This window comes from Myotis daubentonii, chromosome 3 (genome assembly GCF_963259705.1).
Source record: "Myotis daubentonii chromosome 3, mMyoDau2.1, whole genome shotgun sequence".
Taxonomy (NCBI): Eukaryota; Metazoa; Chordata; class Mammalia; order Chiroptera; family Vespertilionidae; genus Myotis; species Myotis daubentonii.
The window spans coordinates 32618819-32641546 of NC_081842.1; the positions used below are offsets into that span (position 1 = coordinate 32618819).

At 41.7% G+C, this 22728-nt stretch overlaps 1 protein-coding gene across 3 annotated transcripts in view; it reads right to left on the reverse strand.

Moving 5' to 3' along the window:
* The window catches only part of PLD1 (phospholipase D1), a 199411-nt gene that overhangs the window by 46799 nt on the left and 129884 nt on the right, over nucleotides 1–22728 (reverse strand). For 2 of the 3 annotated variants that reach the window (XM_059687037.1, XM_059687036.1), the window contains 8 exons: nucleotides 20808–21008; nucleotides 18871–19093; nucleotides 18170–18283; nucleotides 10070–10198; nucleotides 9224–9342; nucleotides 7771–7884; nucleotides 5559–5669; nucleotides 2199–2287 (listed from right to left, as the gene is read on the reverse strand). In XM_059687037.1, coding sequence (XP_059543020.1) covers nucleotides 2199–2287; nucleotides 5559–5669; nucleotides 7771–7884; nucleotides 9224–9342; nucleotides 10070–10198; nucleotides 18170–18283; nucleotides 18871–19093; nucleotides 20808–21008 — 1100 coding nt within the window. The remainder of the gene's footprint in view (nucleotides 1–2198; nucleotides 2288–5558; nucleotides 5670–7770; nucleotides 7885–9223; nucleotides 9343–10069; nucleotides 10199–18169; nucleotides 18284–18870; nucleotides 19094–20807; nucleotides 21009–22728) is intronic. The other variant, XM_059687038.1, reaches the window with a different exon arrangement.

Genomic DNA, 22728 nt, shown 5'->3' on the forward strand with positions numbered 1-22728 from the left:
CCAATCCTCTTGCCTTAATTTGGGGCAACTATGAAAGGGGACCTTAATCCTAGCCATCAATGAATTAGAGTTATGTGATGTGGCGAAGGCACTGGGTAGGACTTGAACTCAAAACCTTTCTTGTCTAATGCTGTTAGTGGCCTAGAAAAGTCACATCATCATTTTTTAACTCTAAAAACAGGGACGGCAACAACAACAACAACAATAATAATAGCAACAAAACCTGTATAATCTACTTTCAAAAGTAGTTGTGAAGATTCAATAAGAGTCTGTATAAATAAACTGTTATTAACCACGTAAAATGCTGGTAGTTACTGTTACTAAATGTTTTTAGGTCTAAAAATCTTCATATGTTATGTGAAGAAAATATAGTAAGTACCACTGGAAGTCAAAAAATGTTTTAATCCCCAGATGGGTATGTATTTAACATTCTCCACTGTTCAATGAATTGAAGTGAAAAAAATGGAATGGTTTTGTTTGTTTGATTTGCTGTTTTTACACAGAGCTAAAGTCAGCCATAGCAAGAAATAGACCTGGGGACCAAGATAATTCAGTGGGGAAAGAATAGGCTTTTCCACAAATGGTGCTGAAACAACTGGATACCCACATGCAAAAGAATAAAACTGAAACTCTACTTCCCACCATGCACAGAAAATAACACAAAATGGATCAAAGACCTCAATGTTAGAGTTAAAACTATAAAATTCTTAGAAAAGAAGAGAAGTAAAGACTCATGGTCCTGGATTGGGCATTGGTTTTGGAGCTCTGATACCAAAGCAATAAAAAAAAACATAGATAAATTGGACTTTACCAAATTAATTTTGTGTGTGTGTGTTTCAAAGGATACTATCAGGAAAGCAAAAAGAAAACACACTGAGTGGGAGAAAATATTTGCAAATCATAAACCTGATATGATACTCGTATCCAAAATATATAAAGAACTCTTAATAATTCAACAAGGAGACAACCTCACTGAAACATGGGCAAGGACTCTCAATTGACATTTCTCCAAAGATAACTCATAACTGGCTAATAATAACAGAAAAAAAACTCAACATCATAAGTCATTAGGGAAATTCAAATCAAAAGCACAATGAGATACCATTTCACACCTACAAGAATGGCTATAATAATAATAAAAAAAAGACAGATAATCAGTATTGGCAATGATGTAGAGAAATTGGAGCTCTCATACAATGTGGGAATGTAAAAGGGTAGGGTCACTTTTGAAAACATCTTGGCAGGTCCTCAAATTGTTTGTTTAAGAGTTACCATATAATCCAGCAGTTCTATCCCTAGAGTAATGAAAACATACCTGCATAAAAAACTAGTATGGAATGTTTATAGCAGCATTATTTATATAACCAACAAGTGAAAACAACCCAATTATCCACCAACTGAAAATAGATAAATAAACTGTAGTATGTCCAGATAACAGAATATTATCTGACAATCAAAATATATAAAATACTGATACATTATATAACACAAATGAACCTTGACAATATTAAGCTAAGTGAAGTAAGTCAATCACAAAAGAACACATATTATATGATTCTATTTATATAAAATGTCCAGACCAGGCATGTCTACAGAAAAGAAAGTAGATTAGTGGTTGCAAGGGGCTAAGGGGAAAAGGAATGAGCAATGACAAAGGTATGAGGTTTCTTCCTGGGGTGATGGAAATATTCTAAATTTGATTTTCACAACTCTGTGAAAATCCTAAAATTCACTGAATTGTAGACTTCAAGTGGGTAGATTGCATGGCATGTGAGTTACATTTGAATAAAAGTGTTAGTAAAGAAATAATCCCATGAGCTGAAGAAATAAGACAGATGATAACAAGAATTTAAATATAACTCACAGAAAAACATTATAACTATTTTGTTTTGGTTTTTAAGTAAACACAGCTCACTGCCTGCTATTAAAAAAAAAATCAGATCACAAATCTGCGTGGGAAAGAGACCTGCCAGGAAAAAATGACTGTGCTCTGGAAGAATTCACATTCCCTCAAAAAATGGACTCAAAAGTTCTCGGTCACTGACTCAGACTTAAGGAATCAATAACCTACTGCTCGCTGAACTAAATCATGCCTGCTAGAAAAAGACAGTTTTTTAAAAATGGGCCTTCAAAAAGTCTTTTTAGCAGTAAATGCAAGATCTTCAGTCACACTCCTGCCAAAATGCCAAGCACTGTACCTGTAAGCTCTCAGGATCCTCTGGGCAATGGCGTCGCCTATCTTGTTGAACACAACCTTGTCATCTGCGCAGCTTATAAAAAACTGGTTCTATGAAAAATCAATAGGATAACCATGTAAGTCTTTCATATCTTAGTAATATATATGGAAATGTGGTGTATAACATACTCTAGATTGATATTAAAAAAAAACATTTCACATAGCAGACATGTTCTGACCCCTGAAATCACCTGAGGAAAGTAAACACAGAATAAAAGAAACCTCATCTCACTCTGGATCCTATGCATTCCCAGGTAATAACAGGTGGTAGCATCTTAGTTTAGCGAATGGCTAAACAATTATTTCATCATGCACATTCCTTGCAGGCTATGTTTTTAGAGTGGTAGGAACATTCCAAATTTAAGGGACATCGAATTTTTTTCAGATTCACACATTGCATAAATGCTTATGATTAAAAATTATATCTTGGCTAGATACAGAGAACAGGCTGACAGCTGGCAGAGGGGAGGGAGAGGGGCAGCTGAGTGATAAAGGTAAAGGAATTAAACAACAACAAAAAACCTCATAGACAGACTACCATATGGTGATTACCAGGGGGAAGGGGGATGGGGGAGGTAGAAGAGGGTGAAGAAGGATAAATGGCAACAGAAGGAGACTTGACTTGGGGTGGTGAACACACAATATAATATACAAATGATGTATTATATAGAACTAGAGGCCCAGTGCATGAAATTCGTGCAAGAGTAGGCCTTCCTTCCCCCGGCTGCCGGCACTGGCTTCCCTCTGTCACCCAGGACCCGGGCTTTCCTTGCAGCCCCGGCTTCATCCGGAAGGTCATCTGGTCTAATTAGCATATTATGCTTTTATTATTATAGATTATATACTTGAAACCTATATAATATTATTAACCAATGTCACCCCAATAAATTTAATAAAAAATTCTGTCAGCAAACATTCTATCTTATGCCAAGTCTACTTTATAACAGGTAGATGGCAGAGCCATGATCTAATTTTCTCCACCCTTTCTCCACTATTAACTAGTATATGCTTTGGCTTTAGATCATTTATTTGAGTCTCTTATAATTCCTCAACTTCTATTTTAAGTAGCTTAAAATCTCTTGTATGTATACCAATAAAATAGAAAGAGAAATATTGTTATATCTTTTTTGTTTAAGTACTTCTCTTATTTATGCATCTATAAAACATTCTACAATACTACTACTAAAAAACTAGGATACAACATTATTATAATGGTATAAAAGATTTAGCTGCTGCATAGAGGAATGTAAAAAATTAGATACAAATATTATCACTATTACATATTTTATTTAGACATTGTTATAATACACCTATAACAAAGTAGAGTCATCACCAAGTAACCTTTGGTAATCATCTTAAAGAGATATATAAGCAATGAGACAATATATTATCATCCCTCTGCAACATTATCATGTTTATTACTATACATGTTTTTTACACTTAAGTGCCTAAATCTGTAAACTGCCTCCAGAAGACAAATTTCCAAGAGAACACTGTGCAGAACTCATTTGAGAATGTGTTTCCCCTTAGGGCAGTGGTTCTCAACCTTCTGGCCCTTTAAATACAGTTCCTCCTTATATGCATGCATATAAGCATAACCAATGGACATAAGGCACTGGTGGGTAGGGGAGGCCTGGGGATTGTCAAGGGTGGGGGGGGAAAAGGAGACATATGTAATACCCTTTGTAATACTTTAAGCAATAAAACTAAAAATAAATAAATAAATAAATAAATAAATAAATAAATAAATAAATACAGTTCCTCATGTTGTGACCCAACCATAAAATTATTTTCGTTGCTACTTCATAACTGTAATGTTGCTACTGTTATGAATCGTCATGTAAATATCTGATATGCAGGATGGTCTTAGGTGAACCCTGTGAAAGGGTCGTTCGACCACCAAAGGGGTCACGACCCACAGGTTGAGGACCGCTGCCTTAGGGCATCCAACAATCAAAATCTCAGTGGCAACCAAACCATGTTTGTTTTTCTGAATTTATATTACAGAGAAGCTTAGCATTGCTCAGCAGCTATAACACACACTGGCCACATGTCATGTCCTTACTTCTTTTGTGGGGAGAGCAGGATGAATGCTGACCGCTTACCTTGCCTAGAGGTGTGTCAACCTGGTTATTATCTTCACCCATGTGTACTAGTATCATCATGGCATTACTGATCTCGCTAGTACTGGGGTATCACTAATAAGAAAAGCTGACTTACTGCTACCAAAAAGAGATAAAGCAAAAGGATTCTGGGTAATGGGTGAGCCAGCTGTTAACAACTCACATTATTATGTTAAAACATTTTGAAGTCAGTTACACTAATCATATCAGCATTACTAAACTCCAGACTTTATCCAGAGTTCAGTAATGTCCTTTTTCTGTTGCACGATCCCATCCGGGATACCACATTGCATTCAGCCTGCCAATATTTTTAATCAGTCTTCTCTTTCTCCATGTCTGTGAAATAAATAAATCTCTAATTCTTTCCTACTTGCCTTGAATAAACTGTCACTGGGTGGAAGGGGAGAGGGCCAAAACTCAAGGGGGAGGAAGAAAGGGCTAGAATGATTTTCTCCAGCTACTGCATTTCCCTCCATACATTTTTACAATACTCAGTGGAAAAGAAAAGACTAACATATAGGAAGGAGATGTGCTCTGATTGTTGCATTGTCATGACTTTTTATTTTGTCAGGATTTTCCAAGTGCTCCGAGGTCGCTTAGGAGGGACTAGGAAGTGCTAGTAAAGTTCCCAGAGTAAACCCAGTGTCCCCTAGATTTCCTCCTATTCTTTGAACACAAACTCTGGGATCTGCAAAAGCTTTGTAATAAATAGTTGTTCACACAGAACTGAGGAAGGTGGTACCTGCCCTCAATATTCTTGCGTCTCCCTTTTCCACGTTCCTTTGCTGCACTCTCCTACGCAAACATCCCCGAACCAGTGGCATCCAGGGGTCTCTATTTTAACAACTTACCCCTGTGCCTGCTCCCCTGAAGCAGTACGTGCCTCACACTTCACCCTCCAACTCCAGCCAAATCTAAACTTATACATCCATGTTGGGGAATACCTGGCTAATAATATTACAATGAGTTGCCACATTTAATAACAGGGATCTGGGGACTCCTATTAGAGTCCTGAGTTAATGAAAATGCAAAACAAATGTCAGGTATGCTGGGGAAGTAAAAGTTCACGTGGCCCAAGGCCTCTTCACATCTCAACATACACTTAATACAGGAGGTTCTGAGTTCAGGGACCCTGCTGTTTCTGTGTGGTATTGATGGGAAGGAAGGTTGTCATAGCAATTTACACGAGCAAGACTTACTTCTATATAGATATAGTGCTTGCTGTTCTCTATCACGTGGACGTAAGCAGTGTGGATGGACTCTTCATGGTACTTTATCCCAGCAGACCAATCAGTAGCAGAGCGCAGCAACTAGGAGGCAGCAATCAGAAATGACCAAGCATAAGACAAAGGAGATTACAACAGATGCATTGATACAATGAAGTCAGTCCTTTTGATCCTTTCGCTGTTAAACAACTAAATGAATACAATGGCTTAAGTGTCATGTGTGGGCCAAGGGAGAGTAGGTGGATGGGGTACTGGTCCTTGGACGTATCCCAGCTGGCAACCAAGTCCTGACTATTTCTTCTCCCACTCAACACAACTGTCAATCAAAATGGGAAGCCATAAGGCATTTCTACCAAGAAAATTTCAGGAGTACCTCATCTGTGGCTGAGTGGGGTGCCCATTTGTTCTTTTCCAGGATAATTCCACAATTTCACCAGGGTGCCTAGTGCTATGGTGTATTTTTTAATAGTGCCACTTTCACTCCCCCAAGTGTCCTGGAATGAACCATATGATATGGCCACCCTAGCTCTAACTTGATAATAATATGATTACTCCTTTTCCCTCAAATAGATACTGTTCAGATTAATATATGTTAAAAAGCAATTAGATTCATTTAGAGATCTAATCTTGATTCTACTTTTAATTAGCTGTCTGATCCTGGCCCTGTCACTTCAGCTCTCCGCTTCCTCACTCATGCTGCCTCCCTGCATTCAGACACTCACCTGCTCCCACCCAGATTACAATAACAGCTTCCAGCTCAGACACCTGAGTACGTGTTAAATACACTGACACAGAGCAGGACTGCCTAGGTTCAAAGCTTAGCTCAGCCATTCAGTGGCTTTGATCTTGGTCAAGTTTCTTAACTGCTTTGTGCCTCAGATTTCCACTCTATAAAATGGAGTATCTACTCTGCAGGGTGGTGGAGAGAATTAAACGAGTTAGTGTGGAGTGTGCAGGAGACCTGGCACCTAGTAAGTGCTGTTACTGTTTGCTGTCACTAGTGAGCACATTAGAGGATGCATTTGAGTGGTGGCAGAGCCTGTCAGCGATACTGCCAAGTAGACTGTGGCTGGGCATGGGAGGGTACACTCTATGACGGGGAAGGCTTTGCAACACTAAGACACCACTGGCTGTCAGCATTCTAACTAGGATTGCAGTGCAATGTTGGGCATATAATAGGTGCTCAATAAACATTCATTACTTGACCTTCCCTAAGTAATAACAGGACATCACATAAGCATCACTATAGAATAGATTTACTATTCCTGATTTGAAATGAATGTTGAAGCTTTGCTTCAAGAGGTCAACAGAAATTGAAGGAAAAATAATAACCTATACTTATTAGGAATAAATAAAGTGATCCAATTCATAGTCAGTTTTGTCTGTTATAAAGGGGTCAGCAAAAGTAGGTTTACCTGGTACAGTTGTGAGTACACAAAACATAGGGTTTATTCTTGTATTATTATTTATTTAACTAGCATGGGTTTTTTTTCCCTCCCATATGGACAACTGTAAACCTCCTTTACCTTCCCTGTATATAAAAGATCTGGTACAATTCTTGCTCTAATCAATAACTTAAAAAATTGTATCTATAAGGCTACTGAAATTCAAAGTTAAATCCTACTAATATCATTGATTGTGCCATCCTCAAAACATTATTTCATTATTCAGTGTGTGGCATTTATTACAAAATAGCCCCCTGCAAAGCACTTTATTTAATTTTATCACATGAACAGTGTAATGAAATTGGAAAATGTAATTGTGAACAGAAATAGTCAAATATCTCAAAAGAAAACTCGTAAGGAAAATTTAGATAAATATGGTCACACTGGGAAATATCTTGATTTCCCATCATCCCCAAAGAACTGCATTATTGTCCATTAGTAGAAATAACAAAGATTGAACAAATAGAAGTTTTAATTCTTAGTCCACTCAAACGTATGCTGAATTTTGTTGCGAGGGTGCATAACTCTGAAAATGCAGGCTACCTTAAAGATTCTTACGCCACACATGCTGACCTAATGCTATGTAACTCTGGGAACAATGTATACAATTATAAAGTGTCCTGGAAAGATGGGAGTTGTCCTCATTGAAAAATGTGAGTGAAACCCATGTTACAGGCACTTAGTCCAGAAAGAGCCATTTTGCCCAGTAGCACTTTGTGATAAAGAAAAGCAAGACTGACCTGAACGTTAGCACGGATGGACCCAGGCACTTGGTATTTCAACTCATGGGCTGTTGTGTGAGATTTTGGAAGTAGAAAAGGATAAGAAAGGGACCGATATTTTGGTTTCATAATCTAAAATAATTAAAAAGAAGGTAAAAATTTCAAATAAGAAAACAGTTCCGTTCTTTTACATTTTGATTATAAAAGAAATTCAGGTTTATTTGAAACAGAAAAAAATTGTTAACAGTGGATGTTTCTAGGTGAAGAGGTAACACATTATTTTTGGTTGTTTTTTTCTATTTCCCAGAGATTTTTATTTCTTTTACCTTTTGTAGTAGGCATGTATTCTTTAGAAAGCTTAAATATAATTGAGTTATAGAGATATATAATTGCAAAAAGGGGGTTACTCTTTTGTAAACTGATATTTTACTATGTTGCAGATATCTTGCCATAGCAATATAGCACGACATGTCATTTTAAAATAACTCCAGTGTCAAATGGTATGGAAAGAGCATAACTTGTTTAATAAATTACTATTAATAAGCATTCAGTTACTTCTCATTTTATTTGAATTATTGGAAGCAATATAAAAATAAATTAGTTAATTTGGTTATTTCCTTAACTTAAATGCCTGGAAAAGATTTTCTGAGTCAAAAGGTTGTATACCTTTTAAGAAGTTTTTTGGTGCTGTACCAATTTAGCCCCCAGAAGCAGGGTATAAGATCATTGAAAATTCAAAACCCAATTGTAGGTATTAGCAGTGTTTTGTTTTGTTTTTAAATCTTTGCTTGCCTAGTAGGTTAAAGGTAATACCACTTCCACTTACATAGCATTATAAACAGTAATTTTTTTGATGAAACTGTCTTTTCCCAAATTACTGGGAAGAATAATGAATGTCTCCTCACTTTTTAAAGTGAATAAAAAGGAATCTGAATAACACCTGGATGATAGACACTTAACTTATGAATGTTAGGTCAAATTCCCAAGAGTAAGGAAGACAAACTAAAGAAGACATAATTGGGATAAAAACGAAATGGCTACATCCCTCATCCTGCTCACTTGGCTCAGAACCCCTCTCCAATATGAACCCAATGCAATGCCAGGATTGGAAAGACTTGAAAGTTTGAGCTCGGCCATCTAAACAAGACTCCCATTCCCCTTCAATAGCCTTCCGGGTGAGCACCAGCCAGGCCAGATGCTTAATCAACACCGAGCAGCCAAGATGTTAAAGGGTGAAAACCACTGGCCCTGATCGTAGCATCTATTCCTCTCTGCTCCAAAGTCTCTGTAATGTGAAAGTTCAGGAACATTTCCTTTTGCCCACAGACTCAGGAGCTCTGACTCCCAGGCACCCGACAGCAGATGACTGACACAGCTGTGGCCACCGAGGCCTCTTCCAACCCCCTAGATGTCCCCTCTCCCAGGCCTGTCTCTCTATGTGGACTGAACCGTGATAAGACCATCCATGTACCTTGGTGAAGTTCCAGCGCTGGATGAAGTGACGTGCCACATCACGAGCCGCCTTCCCGTGGACCACAGAGCCAATGTCATGCCATGGCATTCGGGGGGTGGAGTACCTGTCTATGAAATCTGCCCAGGTGCACCAGGCAAGAATCGTCACTAACTTCTGTTCCAGGGACAGAAGCCATCTGACCCCCAGAGCTGACCCCACTATGATAAGTCAAAGGGAATGTGGTAATGTCCACGTATGTGTATATCTCTTGGCTTGGGTGGAGCAATACCTTCATAACCAAGTAAAGCATAGATCACAGTCCCCCATGCACCTCCCCAAATATGTTTCCTCTTCCCTTAGTGTTAGATAGTCACTAGGCAAGGCAAGATGTGAGCTGGTACAAATTACCTAAGGCTGTGTACTTGACCTTGTATTTTCCTGTTTTACCCTGTTGAGATAATGTCAGGCTACATATGCAGTGCCATATCTATCTTCTCTTAGACATAGAAGCACAGCGATAATCTAAAAATGTGTCACTTTAATGATAAAAAATGAAGATGACAAGCAGAAGAGGAGATGATCAAAGGGATTGTGCTATCTTTTGGAGAATGACAGATCATTACCCCCAAAGTATGCCTATATAAAGCCTGATGGTTTGAAACAAGTAAGCTGTATTTCTTTTTTTTTCTTACTATAATTATAAGCAATCCTTAATTATATGACTGAATTATGATTTAGCAAATATTCTTCAAAGTTTTAGCAAATATTCAAAAGGAAACAAGACATCATGCACTGGCATACTTGTTAGATGTTGACAAGCAAAAAGAGGAAATATCAGCAGCCATCCACTACCACGGAACTCACCAGCAAAAGGTTTATCCAGTTGGATCCAGTCTTTGAAGACAAAATTGCAGTAGTCCTTTCCATGCCAGAATCGTGTTTCCCCATGGAGCTCTCCCACGCCTGTCTGCAAACTGCGGACTGAGCCCGTGTCTGTGGACACAGCAAGACCCACTCAGAGACAGTACAGGTGGGCGCCAGGGAGGGAGGCTCAGCTCTCATTTATGAAACTCCTAGAGACTTCTTACCTTTCCTTCTTGAGGCTCATTACTAGGGCAGAATATCTCTATTCCATCTGAGGCTGTGGTCTGACAAGGTTTTATAACCCTTAAGTTTATTAGCAGTGGGCAGCTGGGGCTATAACCAGGTTTGCCATGTGACAATGAAATTTAACATTCTTAGGTTTACCATCTATCAGCTCACTGAAAGAAAGGACCACAGGGTTAACTGTGAATCAAGAACTTGCTAGGAGGGTCTATGAGAGGGAGTAGTAAAACCTCGGTCAGGTAGGGAAACATGAGACCTGTATGTTAGCATAGATACAGAGGATAGAAAGAAGTCATGTCCTTCTCTTTCCTCAGTCAATGTGGCAAACACCTAATATGGAAGTCTTGTCCTTTGCATCTCAAAAAGCAAGAACCTCAAATTTGCAAACAGCCCACATTCCAGCCCTGGAGTTAACCAGCTAAGTGAACATCACCATTAACGAAGAATTTGGCCTAGATGACATCCAAGATTTTCAGGCTCTAACATTCTATATTCCTGAAATCATAAATGACAACCATAAAAGTCATCAAAACAGACTAGAGGTTTATGACTATACATGCACAAAGGCAGCCATTTACTGCAACACTTCACAAAGAGCTTTGGGGGACAATTTTACTCAGGGGTCAATACTTTGACTGAAATTGGCTATATTGGCCATTGAGACAACTAAGCAAGAAGACTAGCAGAACTACAAATCACAGATGTAGGGCTTGGCACAAAAGCAGCATTTAACATATAGACATCGGTAGCAAAAATATTTGTTGAATGAATAAATGGTACCACACGCAGTAGCCAGGTAGCCAGTGAGAGTACTGAACTGGTCCCCTACCACCACACTGTCCCAGAACTGTCTTTTCAAACTGCAGACTCCTTGCTTAAAAGCCTTCCAGGATCACCTACTGCCTACACAGGGTCAAATCCTAAGGGTTTCGTGTGCATAAAAGGCTCCAAACGGGGTACCAATCTCTCTCTCTCTGGTCTTTGTTCTTCCCCATACAGCCCAGGCCCCATGCCCATCACGCATCTCACTGTGTTTTGACAGTCTGGTCTATCATGTCTCTGTCCAATTGTCACATTTTTCCTTCTGCCTGAGATGCTGTTCCTTCCCTCCCAGCCTGATCTCATCATCTTTCAAGAGCCACATAGCTGTCATATGCTCTAGAGACACCCCAGGTCCTAGTTAGGGACAGACAGTCACTAGCTCTGCTACAGGACCATTAATAGTTGCACACCCCAGTGCCTCTGATTCTGTGACACAATTGTGTAAGGATGCTCCCTCCCTGCCCCCACTCATCTATAGGGTGTCCCAAAATTCACGCAAGATTTGAATTTTGTGTGAGCATTAACAACAACAACAACAACAAATAAAAGCCTAATTTTACTTGGTTTATTGAATCAGATTCTAATATCTGTTGCCCTTTGATTTCAATCCCTTCAATTTGATAAGCATTACCAAGTACCAATTATGGCCCAGGAGCAGGGACAATGAAGACCAATGAAGCCACGGCTTTGCGTATGTGCCAGCAAAGCTGTGGAGGCCATTTACCCAATGTGCTATGCTATACATAACCCTATACTGTATGCTTTATGAATCAATAAAAAATTTACAATTTTTCATTATAAACCTGTGTTTTCTATCAAAATTACTTCTTGCGTGAATTTTGGGACACCCTATATAAACTCCTCAGGGTGGGGAGTGTGTCCCCTCCCCCCTGGTGTAGCTCCTGGCACTCAGTAGGCAATCAATAAGCATTTCCAGAACAAAGGTTTTTAAGCAATCACCCCACGAATATTCTAGCTCAAACTGAATAATTAACCTTCCACGGTTATTGAAATTGTCTTAAAGTGCTAAATATGAACGAAACTGAAATGTTATAGATAGAATTCTATTGACTTCTCCCAGCGATTTATTTTCCTGCTCGATAAGACTGAGAGGCCAAAGTACTGGCAGGTCTGTTTGCTCACCTGTAGGCTCTTTATAGTAAGCATGGAACTTGGTTAAAAAATAAATAAAAGAAAGAAAAAAGAGACAAGAGTGAGATAAATAATGAGACAAATTCTAAATTAAAAAAAGGCATAGGTATTAAAATTTGTTTTTATCCATTGAAAAACTCTAAGCTGCCAAAACCGGTTTGGCTCAGTGGATAGAGCGTCGGCCTGCGGACTGGGGGGTCCCAGGTTCGATTCCGGTCAAGGGCATGTACCTGGGTTGTGGGCACATCCCCGGTAGGGGATGTGCGGGAGGCAGCTGATCGATGTTTCTCTCTCATCGATGTTTCTAACTCTCTATCTCTCTCCCTTCCTCTCTGTAAAAAATCAATAAAATATATATTTAAAAAAAAAAAAAGAAAAACTCTAAGCTAAAGTTTTACATTTACACACATACAGTTGCTTAAGAATTATCTTTCACCTAACATCAGTTATTATAAGAAAAACAAAACCAAGAGAATTCTTCGATTCAGAAAATTGTCTTGGTGTTAATTGAATTCAACCTGCTCATAATTCAAATTTGTTTTTAATCATGGCCTAAACTATTCCAAACAAATCAGGGCCCTCCTGAGAACAAATGAAATATTAAGGCAAAAGAGCCAAATGCTCATAGTTATTGTGATTACTGCTCAGAGTTGTATGAGTACCAATGAGCAGGAAGACAGGACGTTTAACATCAGCAATGCTGATCTGAGGAGCTCTCAGTCTGTATCTGGCTCCCAGTTGATTTCATAATTGCACCTGCCTTGTTGTTCAGCACAGGTTTTTCATGCCAGTTTCCTGCAATCCTCATTCCTCAGTGGCCCAGACTCTGGCTGCAAAAGTTCAGGGAAAGGGTGTGTCCCTGCCCCTCATTGGTGCTCATACAACTCTGAACAGTAATCACAGTAACTCAAGTATTTGTCACTTCATTTTACTCTTTATCCAATCTCAGAGATTTCCCTGCCTTGCTTTCTCCTACCTCCCTAATCAGTCATGGATGGATTTCAAGTGACCCTCCTCACGCCTCCTGCTTTAATTGTAATGTATAAGATTAACTGCAAAACTGCTATTCTTCAGAGCACTTCCTCAATCCATTGAGGTTTTGCTTCCTGGCAATTACTGTCAGTTTGACTCAGATATACTCATAAAAATTCTCTACAGGTTTGAATGTCTCTTACGTCAACAGAAACACCTGTCTCAACTTAATTGTAAAAATGACTTCCCCGCTCAACTGTCTAATTTTTGCTTAAATGAAAAAGATAGCAACAGTCACTGAATATAAGAGGAGTAAAATTCAAATGACAGAGTCTCAATCAAAGAAATGCTGATTTGAAATTCTCCCTCTTGGAATATAATTTTGAAAGAAAAAAAAGACATCTTGAAGATGGCTGACTGATTTTGAATTACAATATATACTACAGAAATCTACCATAGTTACTAATCACATTTAAGATGAATGGATCTTGGTGCAGTTTTCTGGCTTGAAAACTCATAGTGATCTTGCATGCACACTCCATACTGACTGTGTGCACACTCCATACTGACTGCGTGCACCACGCATAAGGTTCACTGGTCGCTGTATTCCCCATGGTCTCATGCATTCCAGGAAAACTGACACTGCAGAGAAGCTACCACAATTCACCGCCTCCAGAAAGCAAGTTATTAACTCAGCAAAATTCAGTTTCTAATCCTATATAATAAAAGGGTAATATCCAAATTGACTCTAATGGCGGAATGACCAGGAATGACCAGTCGCTATGACACACACTGACCACCAGGGGGCAGACACTCAATGCAGGAGCTGCCCTCTGGTGGTCAGTGTGTTCCCACAGGGGGAGCGCTGCTCAGCCACAAGCTGGACTAATGGCTGTGAGCACAGCGGCGGTGAAGGAGACTCTCCTGCTTCCTCAGCAGCACTAAGGATGTCCGACTGCAGCTTAGGCCTGTTCCCCACCTAAGCCATCAGTCAGACATCCCCCAAGGGCTCCCAGGCTGCCAGAGGGATGTCTGACTGCCAGCTTAGGCCCGAACACCTGGAGAGTGGGCCTAAGCCAGCAGGTGGACATCCACCGAGGGGTCCTAGATTGTAAGAGGGCACAGGCCAGGCTGAGGAACCACTGTCCCAAGTGCACGAATTTTCATGCACTGGGCCTTTAGTTTCTAATAAAAAGTTACTCTATGCTTGATTTGTGTTTCAATTCCTATAAAACAATATAGGTTTAAGTCATTATGTGATTTAAATACAGAGCTATGTTCTTTAAACTTACTTTATTATTAATAGTTGAAACTTAGTTGTTGTTTTTTTTAATGCAAATTCACACAGAACTCCAATACATAAAAAACTACAAGCAGGATGGTTCTGGTTGAATCAAATACCAACAGAGGTGGGAGGTCTGGGGCCCATCTGCTCAGTATCCTCCATAGGACCCCTGAGAAACATCAGGGCCCAAGGAACAGGCTTTGAAAAGCGCTGCTCCAGAAGGAGCTTCCTTTTTTACATAAATTTGTTTTTTTTTTCATATTAAAAAATTGAAGCTGCAATTTAATGTAATTCATGGAAAGAGTCCTCTCCATCTCTCACATCCCACATGTGATGCATCAGCAAATGCTGTGAGCACCACCTCAAGATGTGTCACTACTTGCCACCCAGGTCTGCTGTGAAGAATGTGCCTGTAAAAATCTAAGTCAGACCTTGTTCATCCTCCATTCAGGACCTTCCAATGACTTTTTATCTCACTCAAAGGGAAAGCCAAGACCCTTACAAGGGCTGCAAGATCTTATATAATCGACTCAGCCCTCTTGGACTTTGCCCCATTCCTGGTCCCCCAGCCCAGTCCTGGAAACACTGATCCCCTCATGCCTCTCTGCCCTCACACTTGCTATTCCTCTGGCTGGGACCCCTTCCCCCCAGATCTTCTCTTAGCCTCATTCTTCTCTTCCTTTTGCTCTCTTTGAAAAAACTCACCTCATTAGAGAAGAATTTTCTGACCACTTGATATAAAATAGTAATTCCTCCCCTCTGTCTGTCCCCCTTCCCCCGTTCTCCATGATAATTCTCACCACCTGATATGATGTCTTTAATGAGATATTTATATATACAACTAGAAGCCTGGTGCACGGAATTTATGCACTGGGGAGGGGTGTCCTTGAGTCCAGCCTGCACCCTCTCCAATCTGGGACCCCTCAGGGAATGTCCGACTGCTGGCAGTCAGACATCCCTCTTGCAATCGGGAATGCTGACTCCCAACCACTTGCCTGCCTGCCCGCCTGATTGCCCCTAACCACTTCTGCCTGCCAGCCTGATCACCCCCTAACCACTCCCTGCTAGCCTTATTGATGCCTAACTGCTCCCCTCTGGGCCCGATCACCTCCAACTGCCCTCCCCTGCTGACCTGGTTGCCCCTAACTGTCCTCCCCTGCTGGCCTGATAGCCCACAACTGCCCTCCCCTGCCAGCCATCTTGTGGCTGTGGGCCCCACCATCTTTGAGGGCAGGGCAGTCAATTAGCATATTCCCTCCTTATTGGCTGTGGGCACCATCATCTTTGAGGGCGGAGCAGTCAATTAGCATATTCCCTCCTTATTGGCTGTGGGTGCTGCCATCTTTGTGATGGTGTGAGGGTCAATCAGCATAGTCCCTCTTTATTAGATAGGATTCTCATCCTTAACATCCAACTAGTTAATTGAATTTCATCTGCTTTGTTCACTGCAGATCCCTAGTAACTTAGAACAGTGATTGGCATATACCAGGAGCTTAGTAAGTACTTATTTAATGAAACAAATGAATCATATACATTTATTTTTATATCCCCAATGACAGTTTACAGAAGAGCACAATCCCTCAAGGGGTGAAACACTCAGTATGTTCTTCTGATTCTGATGCATATGTGGGCGTCACCCTGAGCCCACATATACATCAAGTACATGCTTTATGCCAAATAAATAAAATGTCTCTTCATCCACAGTTTTTGCCATTTTTAATGTCTTGGGTATTTAGGTTGTTTACTTTTTCTCTCTCTCTTTCTTAAAAAAACAATGCTGCACTGGACATATATCCAGTTTTTTAGGGAGGAGGCTCCTATGAGCACCTGGAAACCACCCATGGGTGTCCTCACGTCACCTCCTTGGGTATCGGCTTGCTCAGCCTGACACTAGCCAGAGTTTCTCAGCTCCTGCCTGCATCTGCTTTCCCACTCCCCATCCTACTGCCAGCAACACAGACACTCAGTCATGACTCAGAGACCCCAATGTCATGGCTCCGCAACCTCATTCCTCCCTCTCATTTCTAACTTCAGTCCTAAAGCAGCAAAGTCACAAGTGGAATTACAAAGCACTACCTGGGCCTGTTTCCAACTCTTTACCTTTAATATCTGACCCTGCATTTGCCCATCACCTGGTTCTTTGGACTTCCCAGGGGTCTCCCGGCCCCTGTCTCAGGGCTTTGAAGCTCCATCAAGCCCAGGAATCACTGGGAGCTGTCCTGAGCCCACATACGCATCAAGCACTAACTTTATGCTAAATAAGTGTCTCCTCATCTACAGTTTTCTCCATTTTTTAATGTCTGTCAATGTTATGATTTACAACATACAAATTTATTTAACAATGACATTCGAGCTTTAGTTCATTAAATATAATCAGTTTTTAAAATGCAAAGTCCCCAGACTAAAGAATGCTGAGCACCACTGCTCAAGGTCCAGCTTAATTCATTGGGTTCTTTAGTTTCTGTCACCAGGAGTGACTCACATCCAGCTTTGTTAGCTGAGTTCCAACTCGGCCATCTCCACAGGCCACTAGATCCAAAGGTCGTGACGCAGCAATCTGCATTTCTGCTCAATCACAAATCCCCACCATGGGCGCTGGAGGGATGAACTGGAGCTTCACTGCTCAAGTCACTTATCACCTCTGGACCTGGGTTACCTCATCTGTAAAAAGGAGATAACACCACAGGTGCTCCCGGCACTGACCTCAGAGAGCCTGCATACCATAAACACTAGCCTGAGGTTTTACTGTGGTTACTACATATTATCAGACAACTTGTCCCTCTAGCTGATCCACTGCCAAATCCTCTTCATTCCCACCATCATAAATTAGGCCTGATCATGTATTCCTCAAGTGTGTGGTTCTTCTTACAACAGGTTATCAGATTATAATTTCTGAAAATTCACCTTTAGAGCATGACTCCTTTATTTTAAAAAAATATATTTTATTGATTTTTTACACATATGAAGGGAGAGGGATAGAGAGTTAGAAACATCGATGAGGGAGAAACATCGATCAGCTGCCTCCTGCACACTCCCCACTGGGGATGTGCCCGCAACCAAGGTACATACATGCCCCTGACCGGAATCGAACCTGGGACCCTTCAGTCCACAGGCCGATGCTCTATCCACTGAGCCAATCCGGTTAGGGCATGACTCCTTTATTGATGTTGGGGAGTTCAGATATGACTGCCGCATCTCTTCCTGGTCATATCAACTGAACGGTGCATTTTCTAATGTTTAGAAGCACTTGGCACTTTCCCATCCCGTTACCTCATTTCCTTCACCTGCAATGTCTTCATATCCTCACCTACCCAATGACATTCCTTCCAAACCTAACCCCAACGTCCCCTCCTCAAGAACGTCTTTCTGGATCATCAGAGAAGCCCTCCCACGCTCCACAGAACTAAAACACCACTGAGCTGCAGGTGCCCTGCGCTGTACCCTTCTTAGGTTATGTTTCATCTTAGTGCTAGAATTGTAGGAATCCCGTGGACTCCCCCCAGGCGTGGCTCTCCATATATGTGGTGTGCAAACTGTGTGGACAAAAAGACAATCCAGAAACACACTCACTGGCCATGCAGCACAAGCTGAAGCGGGAAGGTGCTGCTGCTTCACGTGTCACTTACCTATGGCAGGTCTAGGGAGCCCCTGCTCAGAATCACTGGCAGAGCGAAAGAGTTTCAAGTGGGGCTTTAAACCATGGATTAAATTCTGATGGCTCCTACAGTGATTACAATAACCTGGAGAAAGTTGAGAGTGTTTTTGGTTGCTTGTTTGTTTGTTACAAAGAAATATATATATAAGGTTTTCTAGACTGGAAAGCAGGTGTGATCATTTTTAAAACGAGGCAAGGCTATCAAAGCAGTCACAAGTCCTGGGCCACAGGACATTGCAAGGCTAAAAAGAACAGCCCATTCCTAAGATGCAGAAAATCTGATGTTTGAGGAGAAATGCTTGTTGTATTTCTGGATGGGATGAGAAATGAAATATTGTTTTTCTAAAAAACGTATAAAGTATACCTAATACTTCTCTTTTGCCTTTATAATCGGCCATTATTTTATCCACGCTTAGTCATTCTGCTACCATCAGAAGCATGACTTGTGTTTGTTATGACGACTCGTGTGAATAAAGCAATAAATCTGTTCTACAATGCGGCTGACAAGGCCATGCGACGGCAAGATGTCGAATAAGATGATCTAGTGACCTTTCGGCACTGATCCATTTACTCCACCATAGAAAGGTAGAGTCTAAAAACAGGGGTGCGGTGCCTGGCTACGGAGGCCACAGAGCGTGGTCCCAATCAGGTCTAGCCACGACGTCGACTTACTGGAGGCGCTGTCGATGCTGCTGAGGCTGTCGGAGCTGTGCAGGTGGTGCCTGTGCAACTGCCTGTAGAGGCTGAATTTGGAGAACTTGCTGGGTTTGCCTATGCCTTTCAGTTTTGAATCCATATCATCAGCAGTCTTCAGGATGGGCAGATTTTTAGCAGACTCCTTTTTATCTTTGAGGCTTAAGGATTCCATAGATTCTGTTATTTCAGCCTGTGAAGACTATGAAAAACAAAACAAAAAGACACCACATCAAATACACTGTGCTGTGGCCCTTTCATTCCAGTCAGGGTGAGGTGTAAAATTGGCACAGGATAGAAGTTTTTAACAGACACACAATAAGGTGTGAGGTCAGCCGCAGGGCAGCAGGGATTCTTGTGAAGGGTTTAAATACTGCCAAAGGCACAGCAGGCATTCCAGCGTGGGTACTCTTTCAGGCCCAAATTCCTGGAATTTTATATCAATGAATTGTCTTATCTCAAACACAATTATATAAGTTACGCTCACTGTTGAGCCACTGAACTCTCTCTGCTAAATATTAAGTAAGCAATGCTTTTTTCTGTCCATTATCCTCCCTGTTACCAATTCACCACATTTCAGTTTTCCCAGGAAAGTACCAACATAGCCAGCAGTAAAATAAGATGAAGCCCATCAACGTGTTTAATAAGTATGTTGATATTTTGGCAACCACTTGAGTTGAGATAATAATTATATGAATATAGGCATATAGATATATTTTGGCAGCTCTTGGTTTAAAGGTAGTTTGTGAAGTTATTAACGCCCTATTTTCAAATAGAATTACCTATCCTATTTTATATGTCTTTAATAGGAAGATGCCAAAAACCTTAGCAGTTACCTGCATATAAGACAGCTTATTTAACTTAAAGTTCAATTGCTGCACATTTTTGTTGATAAACTGTTTTCCTAATAGCAAATAAATCTTTAAGTTAAATGGACAACAAAGCAGTGGAGTATGAGAGAGCAGATGCTCCATTGAATCTATTTTCTCTTCTTACAAGAGAAGAAACAAACCAGGTGTGTGTGTCTATGTTTGACTCAGTGTCACGCTCGTTCAATCAATCAGTCAGGTTATCTATCTATATAAAAGCCTAATATGCCAAGTGTCCCCTCAGAAGTTTGACTGACTGGAAGTTCTATCACTCGTTATGACATGCGCTGACCACCAGGGGGAGGCACAGAAAAAAGGAAGGCCCTGGCCAGCAGCCGGCAGCCAGCAGCCAGGGAAGGGAGGGCGGCAGCCACTAGGAACCCTATTTGTGCACAAATTTTGTGCACGGGGCCTCTAGTCTATATATATAAAAGCCTAAGCGACTGTTCGACCATTCAACTGTTCAACCAGTTGCTATGACATGCACTGACCACTGGGGGCAGACTCTCAATGTAGGAGCTGCCCCCTGGTGGTCAGTGTGTTCCCACAGCAGGAGCACTGCTCAGCTGACCAGCAGGCACCAGATGCTGGGTTCACGGCTGGCGAGTGCAGCTGTGGTGGTGTGAGCCTCTCCCGCAGACACTCCCCCAGTGCGCCCCTCCCCCATCCAGACTGGAACCAGGATCCAGACTGGCATTGGTACTGACTGGGTGCGAGCCTGCGGCCACTTCTCGGTCATGGGTGCACCAGTACCACCCTAGGATGGGCACGCAGAAACCGCAGCAGAGCAGCAGTGAGCCTACCCAGTGGTGGCAGGCGCAATGGGGCCAGAATGAGCGAGAGTGGCGAGGCACCTGGCCCAGGCTCCTCCCCAGTCACCTGCCACTTCCCACACTACTACATCCCTTGGGGGGTGTTGGACTGCGAGTTTCGGCCCAATCCCAGTAGGCCACACTGAGGGACCCCACGTGCACCGGGCCTCTAGTCATATATATTTACACAAACTCTGTCCCTCTTATGCAGTTCTGTAAAGATGACATTACTCACTGGGAGAGAACACAGAGACGGTCCAGAGATGACACGCTTCACGCTGCCCACGTCTGTCAGTCTGTGCTCATTGTCATCCCACCTGCCATAGGCCAGATCGATCCCGCCTACGAAGGCCACTGACTGGTCAATGATGACAAGTTTCTCATGATGAGCCCACAGATATACAGCGGACGACACATGATCTGGGTGCCTCATCACCTTAAGAGGAAAAAATTGCATATGTAACATGATTTTTTAAATGACCTTCTGTTTTCACCCCTGAATAGCATTTTCTATAATTCAAATACCAAAATGGGCTCTGTATACACCAAAGAAAATCCCCAAACTTCGCCTTTTATTCTCAGTATTTAACTGGGAAGACTTCTAGTTACATCTGAAGCCTCCCCCACCCCCACTCATACTACATTTTGGGGCAACTGCCATCTAGCTTGAAGCTTGGGCACACATTCCTATAAAAGTCAGCTCAAAGAAATAGCTAATTCCCTTTCCCCCCTAAAAGGATATATCTGGTATTATTTTTAAAAAAACAACTCTAAAAATGTTTAAATAACATCTCTATCTGTGGCAAATCCTATATCATAAAGAGGTAATATGCAAATTGACCATCACTCCAGCACACAAGATGGCCGCTCCCATGTGGCCACAAGATGGCCAGCAGGGGGAGGGCAGTTGGGGGGGACCAGGCCTGAAAGGGAGGGCAGTTAGGGGCGACCAGGACAGCAGGGGTATAGTTAGGCATCAATCAGGCTGGCAGGGGAGTGGTTAGGGGGTGATCAGGCTGGCAGGGAGAAGCGGTTAGGGGCAATCAGGCAGGCAGGCAGGAGAGCGGTTGGGAGCCAGCAGTCCTGGATTGTGAGAGGGATCCCAGGTTGGAGAGGGTGCAGGCTGGGCTGAGGGATACACACACACACCCCCTGCGTGAATTTCATGCACCAGGCCTCTAGTTTTTAAATAACTATATTGATCTTTTGGCAGCCATGGAATCAAAATAGAAAGCATATGAATATAGGGAGATAGATATTTTGGCAGCTCTTAATTTGAAGGGTACTTTGAGGAGTTATTAACTTTCGGCTTGTAAAGAATTCTCTCTAAATGCAGGAATGGAACCCAAGACCCTTTGGTGCATGGGCTGATGTTCTAACCACTGAAAACACTGGCCAGGGCTGACTGGGAAATATTTATTGATAAGCTTTAGGTCTTTGGTAAAATATCAAATAACAAGATGTCATTGAGAAAAGTACTTTAAGGCCCAGCTGGCATGGTTCAGTGGCTGAGCATCGATCTATGAACCAGGAGGTCAGAGTTCTATTCCCAGTCAGGGCACATGCCCGGGTTGTGGGCTTGATTCCCAGTGTGGGGCATGCAGGAGGCAGCCGATCAATGATTCTCTCTTATCATTGATGTTTCCATCTCTCTCTCTCCCTCTCCCTTCCTCTCTGAAATGAATAAAAAATATTTTTTTTTTAAAGAAAAGTACTTTAAGTCCTTAAGTCTTTGTTGCTATCAGTATTCAAGGGATGCCACAGGGAGATCACATTTTAGAGATTCTAGGATCATCTTAATGAGGAGAATGGAAACTTGACAGGCCTCAAAACAAATCTAGGAAGTGTGCTCTTGACTAAATTATCTACATATATATATATATAATCTATATATATATAAGGCTAGTATGCAAAGTGTCCCCTTGGAAGTTTGACCAGAAGACCAGGAGTTTGATCGCTCGCTATGACATGCACTGACCACCAGGGGGCGGTGCGGAACAAAGCAAGGCCCCAGCTGGCAGCCAGCAGCTGGGAAAGGGAGGCCCCAGCCATCAGCCGGAAGGCCCCGATCGGCCCTGATCGCCAGCCAGGCCTAGGGAGCCTACTGGTGCATGAATTTTGTGCAGCAGGCCTCTAGTCAGGGTGAGAAAAGCAGA